The following is a 10850-nucleotide window of genomic DNA, read 5'->3' as shown; positions in this document are numbered from 1 at the left end:
GGGGAAAATAATTCTTCAAAATTTCATGAACAAACACATTTTTGAAATTTATTTTTGAAAAAATTCCACTTCACTGGGGGCTGAAACTTCAATATTCTTCCAGCCATAATCCTCTTTTACAACAGGAATACTGGTCGGGCAAATAGAAGAGGGATATTCACCAACATCCATGTTTCTGTCGTTATCAAGGTCATAAGATTCCTTCTGAATGTGGAGATCATTTACGCAAGGCAAATGAGAAGGGATGATGGTGCTTATAGAGGGAGGTCCGACATCAGATTTCTTAGACTTATTCTTCTTGGATGGGCCGCCGTCGATACAAGTCCATGTGTAACCGGAGGAAGAAATAATAGAAGACGTCGTGATGGAAAGTATGAATTTGTAAGTTTTGTTGAGGAAAAGAGAGTTGCAGGAAAACATTAGGAAAACTCAAAGAAGAAAGTTGCTAAAAGTGAAAGATGAAAGTGGTGAAAAGGGGAGAAGTTTATAGGCGGCAGAATGCAAGGCCATCATTACCTAGGTAAGTGGCGAAAATACTTGTTGAATTACAGGATAACACGTGTTCGGCTCATTAAATGCAAAGAGACGTGCGTCCTTTCAAGTGTCAGAAACCGTTCAAGAACTCTTTTGCCAAGACAATAGGTCTTATCTGCTTCCTAGTCATATCAAGTTGAGTCACCGGAAAGCAGGGAACTATCTGTATAGGGTAAATTAACAGATGATAAGTGGATGTTTGTCAAGCGAACATGTGACAGCAAAGACACGTAGGAGATGATTCATTAAACATATGACATCGGATCCAAGCATATGATCGGTGTTGTATGAGTTTCGAAAATATCACCGGAGAGACGAAATTGAAAGCAAGATACCGGTTGAAGAAGGCAATATTAAAGGAGCAGCCGTTACGGAGAATCCTAGCATTTACACTCAACTGTTATGCAGCTATCAAGATGGGTCTTTATTCACCTTAAATAGAAGCTTGATTTGGGAATTTTATCTCCCCAAATTTAGCTATAAATAGAGAAATTTGTACCCATTGAAGGACACAAAATACTGGTCTAAAAAAAGTATTACTCTCTTATTATGTTAACATTATTTTGCTAAGTACTTTGTTCTTGATATTGTTCTTGCTTCCGGGGAAGCTCAATTCAAGGCTCAAACTCATATTTTCTTCAATTACGCTTAATTTATTCACTTTTGCTTATTATTATTTTATTTTATTGGATCAATTTAATTTACGTGTCTATAAATTATATTAAAAAATCAACTATACCATATTACGGGTAAACAAATACTTTGATACTGTTATTAGTTTACCCGATAAGACAAATTAATGCCTTAAGTGATCAAGAAGATAACATGATAATTAATGAGTTTTTTGTTCAGGAGCTTAAATGAATTGTAAGTAATGCCTTAACCTACTGGATTTGTGTACGAATAAATGCTTTAGCCATTCGTCCACAGATTGTATTTTGTAATATTATATATATCAGCTTCTGAAAATTAAGAATAATATGAAAACTTAGAAGATAGCGGGGTACTTGGCTAAAAGTGCATCCTCATAATGCTGTCGAAATAGTTAACAAAATTTCTTTATCAAAAAATAGTTAACAAAACCACAAGCACAGTTTTCCTAGGCAAAGAAAATAATGCTGTCAAAATAGTTAACAAAATTTCTTTATCAAAAAATAGTTAACAAAACCACAAGCACAGTTTTCCTAGGCAAAGAAAATACGGTGACTATCGAGTAATTTACAGGGGAAAAAAGACAATCAACTGCAAGACATCCATTTTGGCAAATAAAATAAAGAAGAATTTTCATAAACCAATATAGTTTAGAGCCTAGTAATTATAGTTTGCCTAATTATCATTCGTAGCTACTATTCAATTGTTACTAATTTGTATCACTTGTATTCAAACGCGCAACAAATACAACCTCTGTCAACTGTATTTGTTCGCGCAACGAATACAACGTGTATCAACTGTATTCATTCGCGCAATTATATTCATTCGTGCAAGGAATACAATATGTATCAATTGTAACCAAGGCGAAATACAAGGGTGTATACAAAGAATACAACTTGTATCGAGTGTATACATGGGTGTATACAAAGGATATAACATGTATCGATTATATTTTTTTGCGCAACGAGTACAACTAAAGCGAAATATAGAAAAACAGGAAAATAAAATATTCTTGTTAAGAGTTGAACTCAAGACCTCCGCTAACTAAGCAGATGCTCTAACCAACAATTTAGCTTCAAAGTTTAGTCAAATTGACTCTTGATAAGGGAAATGTGTCATCTAATTTGAAACAGAAAGAGTCATTTTTTCTTCTTCTTTAAATATGACATCATTTACGGAAAATTCTGCGTACGCCACTAACCGTAGTAGTTGTTGTTGTTGTTGCTACATCAAGGTAAAAATCAAGTTCATTTTATTATGTTATCCGAACCAAGTAATTCTATATTTAACTTGTCTTCCTCTTGTTATTTTCTTTTAGGAATATGGGTGTATCTTTGTCTCTTTGTTGGAAAAGGTTTTCTTCTAAATAAGGCAGTTGCATAAATTCTAAGAGAACTTTAAAAACAATCTGGCATGAACTGTTCTAGTGCAATTTGCAGCATTAGATGTTTCTTATACGTCCAATATTTTGACGTGACAGCATTAGCTATTTAAATAATTTATTCTAACAGCAAGCATAACATCTTGTATGGTGATTTTTGTATTATATGGCATTCTAATTCCATGAGTTGCAGCTAATGCCTTTATAGAATTGCAAAAGTCAGGGTTGTTATAGATGTAAGAACCTTTTTCCAAAGAAAGAGCTAAATCAGGAAAAGTTGGAAGTAAAGAGGCTCTATAATCTATACGAACATGTGGTTCAGTCGAGTATATATATATAACTTCTGTGCGACCGTACAAATTTCGTATATCTCCTAATTAGACATACAATAATAAGCAGTAATTGTTTAAATAGCAATCCTAATAATTTGATAGTCCAATAACCTATTATAATCGGTTAAAATATATTGATGCTGTAAAAATTTATTGCGTTTAAGTATAATCTGTTTCAACATTTCTTGCTTGAGAAGACTTTGCAATGTGCCGAAATTTGCTCTATAGTCAGTAGGAGTCGAAGGAGATAAGTGCGTGGTGTGTCCTTCTGAGCTAGCTTCTAATTCAAGCCTTCCAATATCTACGGTAGAATCATTATACTAGAATCATTTTCTAGCTTTTGGAGCAAAGCCCTATTTCTCAACACAGCTAAACCGATTCCCAACCACTCCCCAATTTTTGTCATGTTTGTACCTTCTTTTATTTTTTCGTTCTTTATTTTATAAGAGTTGGTTTAATTTCATATATACTCCATTCTTCAAGTAATGGGTTCCTGTTTAGCTCTTCTAATTACATTAATACTGCATGGTTAAACAATTAATAGCACACAGATTTCAAACCCTCATGCATGTGATGACAAATGAAAGAAAAATAAGAATGTTCGATAGGAGTATATTAGTATACTGTATATATTTATTTGTATCATGCATGGAGTTTAATTACTCATGTATTTACCGAAGAAAGTAAATTATTGGTATTAGATTAATGACTGCAATCAAAAGGTTTGATTTGAACAAATAAAAACTCGATAGATTTTGAAATAAGATTATTATCTTAGAATGAGAGACAAGTACATGGGCAAGAATAAAAAATTGTAACGCACATGAGACGTGTGCACTCATATGAAGGCGAAAAACCAATACGGGCTTGCGTATGCAAATAAAATGAATTACCATTCCTATCAACCGAATAAGGACCTTCTCTTCTTCATGGCTAAAAAATTCTCAACAACTCTCTCCTAAACCTTTCCCTTAATGCATTCTGTAAATATAAAAACCCTATGCCCTTCCTTTAATTCCCATAACACATTCTCTTCCAATCATCCACCAGATCGAGAAGCTATTAATTCATTTTTCTTCTCTACTCCGCATAAACGAAAACCAAAACAGAAGAAGGGAAAAGATAAACAATCATATGGATCCTGTAGTAATTTACTTTGGAATAGCAGCTGCAACTACAGTTTATCTCCTCTGGTTCTGGCTCTTAGCCCAAAGGCTCACGGGTCCAAAAGTGTGGCCACTAGTCGGTAGCCTCCCCTACACCTTCATGAACAGAAGAAGATTCCACGACTGGATTTCTGAAAATCTACGTTCCACAGGTGGAGCTGCTACATATCAAACGTCCACCATTTGCATACCATTTCTTGCTTGGAAACAAGGGTTCTATACTGTCACATGTCACCCAAAGAACATCGAACACATCCTTCGAACCAGGTTTAATTTATTTATTTTTTTAATTCTAAAAATACTATTAGTAGAATTAATGTATTTTTTCCTATTCTTTCTAGGTCTTTTAGTCCTGTAAGAAATTTATACAATACTTATTATAGTGAACTTCGGGTACTTTTTTATTTTTATTTTATACACCTATTTCCTTTTTAGTCTGTTTTTAAAAGGATAATCACTTTCTACATTTCAAATAAACTATTAATTTTACCATTAATAAAAAGTATTTATAGCTATACAAATAATATGATATGTGTAAGAGCACAAGTTTCAAAAAATCTTATATTTACATAAATGTTATGACTTCTTTAAAATCACAAGTTTCAAAGTATTCATTTCTTTATCAAAATGTTGTGCACAATCAAAACGATTTACATATATTAAAATGGAGGAGTATATTATTGGTCTACGAGGAAGTTGAATGGAATGACATTAAGAATATGTATTAGCCTATATCAACTTGTTTGAAGCGTAGTTATTCTTAGCTTGTTGATGCATTATACATATTTAAGGGAAAAATGTCTTCATATGCAGCTAGCATTATGCTTTTTTTTTTTTGTACTTTATTTGTTTGCTACTTGATTTTCCTGCATGTAGGTTTGATAATTATCCCAAAGGGCCAACATGGCAAAGTGCATTCGATGACCTCTTGGGTCAAGGTATATTCAACAGCGACGGTGACACGTGGCTCATGCAGAGGAAAACCGCAGCTCTTGAGTTTACAACCCGGACACTTCGACAAGCCATGAACCGGTGGGTGAACCGGACCATCAGAACTCGTTTATGGGTAATTTTGGATAAAGCTGCTAAGGAGAAAAGTCCTGTCGAATTACAAGATTTATTGCTACGTTTAACTTTTGATAATATTTGCGGACTTACTTTTGGTAAAGACCCTGAAACACTTTCCCCTAAAATGCCTGAAAATCCATTTGCTATAGCTTTTGATTCAGCCACTGAGGCCACAATGCAAAGACTTTTATACCCTTATTTTCTGTGGAGGTTGAAAAAAATTTTAGGCATTGGAGCTGAAAAAAGATTACAAAAAAGCCTCCAAGTTGTCGAAAATTACATTTCGGAGGCATTGGAATCACGTAAGGAAAGTCCATCCGATGATTTATTGTCACGTTTTATGAAGAAAAAGGACGTAAACGGCAATTCCTTCCCAAGTGATGTACTAAAACGCATTGCTTTAAACTTTGTCCTAGCTGGACGTGACACGTCATCAGTGGCTATGAGCTGGTTCTTCTGGAACGTCATGAACAACCGCCACGTGGAAAATAAGATAATTGAAGAAATATCAACTGTTTTAAAAGAAAGCCGTGGTGAAGATTGCGAAAAATGGATTGAAGAGCCATTGGTTTTTGATGAAGCTGATAAATTGATTTATCTAAAAGCAGCTTTAGCTGAGACTTTACGTTTGTACCCTTCAGTCCCTGAAGATTTCAAATATGTCATTTCTGATGATGTTTTGCCAGATGGCACGTGGGTCCCAGCCGGTTCGACTGTGACTTATTCTATTTACTCTGTGGGGAGAATGAAAACGGTTTGGGGAGAGGATTGCATGGAGTTTAAACCGGAAAGATGGCTCTCGACCGGAGGAGACCGGTTCGAACCGCCAAAGGATGGGTATAAATTTGTGGCATTTAATGGTGGACCGAGAACTTGCTTAGGCAAAGATTTGGCTTATCTCCAGATGAAATCTGTGGCTGCTGCTATATTGCTTCGTTACCGGCTTTTACCGGTTCCAGGTCATAAAGTTGAACAGAAAATGTCTCTAACTTTGTTCATGAAGAATGGGCTTAAAGTTTACTTGAATCCTCGTGAACTTGCACCTGCAGCTCCAAAGGTCGCTATGTCTGCTTGAATAAATGGTATTATGGGAACTGAGAATACTTTTGAGGATGTAATTATGCAATATATGCATGGTCAAATGGTAATATTGGTGATTTTATAATTGTATTTACTTTTAATTATCATATTTTCAGTTTTTCATTGTGTTTGTTGATCTGTATGGTTACTTCGAATCATGAGTTTAAGAATGATTTATTACTTTTTATTCATATGTTCCTCATATTCGAATAAAAATTCAAGTTTATATTTTTATAACTGCTGTATGATGATAGTAAATATGTCCCCGCTGACTTACTTTTGAGTACCAAACAAACGACATAGATTAGCACAAGAAGGGCTTGCGAGAAATTTAAAGTAAAACTTGTATTATTAGTACTACTAGTATCTACGAATAGTAAGAATTAAGAAAAAGCACGTTAGATTTAATAGGTCCAAGCGGATAGTACTAAAGCATTTATGCTTGATTGGAATTGCATGCAACGTAACAAGGAAAATGTTTGATTAGTGGAATTAATTAGTCTTAAACCCTAATTGTTATAGAAAACAAGTACGTAAAAACTTATACATGTATTCAGGGCCGGTACCACAGTACCAACTACGAGTTCGGTCGAACCCAGTAGCTTTGGTTCAAACCAGGGGCGGATCTATAGCCCAGTGTATGGGGCACGTGAACCCTTGGTCTTTCCGTCAAACTATGTATTTTATGTACATATTTTTTAGAATTGATCAAATATTACCTAGTGGCATCCATGTTCCCAAAAGGCTAAATTATGCACTTGGTTGAATACTAAGTTATTTAGCTAGAGGAATAGGGATCAATTCTCACTTAATACTTTTATTTTTCCCCTTTTTAGTAGTGCACCCATATTATAAAAATCTTAGATCCACCTCTGGTTCAAACCTTATATTTATCTTTTAAAACTTCATTAATTATATACAAATATCAATTTTGAACCCAAGTAACTTAAAAGAATTAGAATCTCGAACTCATAGGATTGAAATCCTAGCTCCGCCTCTGCATGTATTAAAAACACAAGGCATCCTTTGAAGGTTTTAATTTATATCCATGGAAAGTATAAAAAAAATTAAACTGTTACTTGATATAGAAGATTACAAGTAATTTTATTTTTTTATGATACTAATTTCACTTATTATGATTCTTACATTTATGTTTTGAATTAGCAAATGTACAAAAACACCATCAGTGTATAAACTCTGAGTAGCATTGGTACACAGAGTACAAAATACTGTATGTCAATATTGATGTATCCACCTCCCTTTAATTGGTTGGTGAAACAAGGACGAAATATATTTTGCTTCCTTGGGGGAAATCTTATGATCCCTGGTTAAAGTCAGAAAATTTACTTTTATTCTGGTACAAGTCAAATTGTTCCCACCTATCTGCAACTAATTCAGCTTGCACTTCTTTAAAATCTGAATTCATGACCAATCATGCCTTTCTGGTAGCAAGTTTCTCCAGCATAAAACAAAGTCGTTGAGTTGCTGCCCGTGGAGTCACTTGATATCTCAATATCCAATATTACTATTTCTCTCTATGGAGAGAGCATCAACCAATTGGACATAGACCTTTACTAAGTAAGATAAAATAACCTACCTAGATTCAAAGACAAATTCGAGATTTTGAAGTTTTTGGATTCCTACAGCAACCTCAAGTTAATACTAGCTACAATGATAATTGGGTTTACACTAAACTATTTAATTCAAATTCAGTTTTTATATATATATATATATATATATATATATATATATATATATATATATATATATATATATATATAAAGAAGATGATGTAAATTAATTAATTAAGGAGGCTCAAGACTGTGTGATATACGGTATAAAGAAGATCTAGCTAAAAGCTACTAGATTCACATAAAACTTTAACCGACCTTCTAGATATGCTCTTGTCGCGACCCACCAAGAACCGGTCCGCCGGTTGTTGATCCTTGGCCTAGGCTGGTTCAAGCTTTTTAAGTAGAAAATAGCTTGGGATAGTCACTTTTTAATATGGTATTTAATTTTTATCCAATATTTTTAATGCTGAGCAAAATTAGCCATTACTCTATTAAAATTAATACGAAAAGACGTTTTTACTCTTTCTTCATGAGTGCTGTGTAAATATTAAGGACATGGCGTCTTTAACATTTACACTGCACACATGAAGTTAAGGACGCCATATGCTTAATATTTACACTGCACATATGAAGTTAAGGATATGATATCCTAAAATTTAACAACGGAAGGTGTATATACATGACACTTTGTCCTTAACATTTACACAACATTCATGAAGTTAAGGACACCATGTCCTTAATATTTATACAACATTCATAAAGTTAAGGACACTATGTCCTTAACATTTACACTGCACACATGAAGTTAAGGACACCATGTCCTTAACATTTACACTGCACATATGAAGTTAAGGACATGAGGTCCTAACATTTAACAACAGAAGGTGCAAATACAAGTTAAGGACATTATGTCCTTAACATTTACATTTCACATATGAAGTTAAGGACGTCATGTCCTTAACATTTACACTGCACATGTGAAGTTAAGGACATGATGTCCTAAAGTTTAACAACGGAAGGTGAAAATATAAGACACTTAATCCTTAATATTTACACAGCATTCATGAAGTTAAGGATACCATGTCCTTAATATTTACACAGCACCCATGTCTAGCACAAGGATATTTTCATTCGGGCGGATAAAAATTTATTAAGCACTGGTTAAAAAGTAAATACATTTTAAACAGTGGGTAAAGAGTAAAGACATCTCTAATGAGTGGCTAACCGTACACTTCCCCCGCATTTTAAGGGGGAAGTACATAAATAATCACTAATTAGAGATGTCTTTACTTTTTAGCCACTGTTTTAAATGTATTTACTCTTTAGCGAGTGTTTAATAAATTTTTACCCGCCCGAACAAAAATGCCCACGTGCTAGATATGGGTGATGTGTAAATATTAAGGACATAGTGTCCTTAACTTCATGAGTGTTATGTAAATATTAAGGACAAAGTGTCATGTATTTGCACCTTCTACTGTTAAACTTTTGGACATCATGTACTCAACTTCATATGTACAGTGTAAATGTTAAGGACGTGGTGTCCATAGGTGCTGTGTAAATATTAAGGACATGGTGTCCTTAACTTCATGAGTGTTGTGTAAATATTAAGGACAAAGTGTCCTGTATTTGCACCTTATGATGTTAAACTTTAGGACATCATGTTCTTAACTTCATATGTGCAGTGTAAATATTAAGAACGTGGTCTCCTTAACTTCATGTGTGCAATGTAAATGTTAAGGATATAATGTCCTTAACTTGTATTTACAACTTCTGTTATTAAACTTTAGGACATCATGTCCTTAACTTCATATGTGCAGCGTAAATGTTAAGGACATAGTGTCCTTAACTTCATGTGTGCAATGTAAATGTTAAGGAATAATGTCATTAACTTGTATTTAAACTTTAGGACATCATGTCCTTACCTTCATATGTATTGTGTAAATGTTAAGGACGTGGTGTCCTTAACTTCATGTGTGCAATGTAAATGTTAAGGACATAATGTCCTTAACTTGTATTTGCAACTTCTGTTGTTAAACTTTAGGACATCATGTCCTTAACTTCATATGTGCAGCGTAAATGTTAAGGACATAGTGTCCTTAACTTCATGTGTGCAATGTAAATATTAAGGACATAATGTCCTTAACTTGCATTTGTACCTTCTGTTGTTAAACTTTAGGACATCATGTCCTTAACTTCATATGTGCAGTATAAATGTTAAGGACATGGTGTCCTTAACTTCATGTGTGCATTGTAAATATTAAGGACATAGTATCCTTAACTTTATGAGTATTGTGTAAATATTAAGGACATAGTATTCTTAACTTTATGAGTATTGTGTAAATATTAAGGACATAGTGTCCTTAACTTCATGAGTGATGTGTAAAATATTAAGGATATGGTGTTCTTAACTTCATGAGTGATGTGTAAAATATTAAGACATGGTTTGTCCTTAATATTTGCACAACACTCATGAAATTAAGGACACCATGTCCTTAATATTTACACATCACTCATGAAGAAAGGGTAAAAATGACTTTTTGTATCAATTTTAATAGAGTAGTGACTATTTTTGCTCAATATTAAAAATATTGGCTAAAAAGTAAATACCACTTTAAAAAGTGGCTATACCACGCCATTTCTTGGCATTTTAACTAGCCGGTTAAGCAGAGGCCCAGCCTTGATCGAAACAAGCCCTGTTAGGCCCAGCTTAACAAGGCCATCCTTGGGCCGGGCTGGTCCAATAGTTAAGTAATTTAGCACTACATATAACGAAGGGAATCTAAACAAAAGACCACGTAGGATGATTTGATAAGAAACACAGATCACTAAAGTTGTAAGTTCAATATTCCGAAGCTAGGAATTGTATCCTCGCCGTTCATTTAAAAATAAAAAAGAATAGAAAAGGGGAAACACTTCACAATGATATAGTTCAATAAAGTGATTATCATCAATAGGGTTGTTTTTTAGCTTATCATCCCACTAATCAGAATGGCATTAAGGTGGACCTGCTGTTCGCCATAGTGCCTGTGGCATGTTTATCACCGCAAAATTAGATAATCCCACG

The 10850-nt window shown here is 34.0% G+C and overlaps 1 protein-coding gene across 1 annotated transcript; it reads left to right on the top strand.

The window, feature by feature from the left end:
• The first annotated feature begins 3931 nt into the window (after positions 1-3931).
• On the top strand, positions 3932-6405 carry LOC107762865 (cytochrome P450 86A1-like). The gene is made up of 2 exons (XM_016581265.2): positions 3932-4331; positions 4941-6405. The coding sequence occupies exons 1-2, from the start codon at positions 4033-4035 to the stop codon at positions 6205-6207; spliced, it is 1566 nt and encodes a 521-aa protein (XP_016436751.1). The 5' UTR covers positions 3932-4032; the 3' UTR covers positions 6208-6405.
• The last annotated feature ends 4445 nt before the right edge of the window (positions 6406-10850 follow it).

Source organism: Nicotiana tabacum, chromosome 22 (genome assembly GCF_000715075.1).
Source record: "Nicotiana tabacum cultivar K326 chromosome 22, ASM71507v2, whole genome shotgun sequence".
NCBI classification, from domain to species: Eukaryota; Viridiplantae; Streptophyta; class Magnoliopsida; order Solanales; family Solanaceae; genus Nicotiana; species Nicotiana tabacum.
Note: the sequence above shows the minus strand (reverse complement) of the source record. Positions and strands in the feature narration are given on the sequence as shown.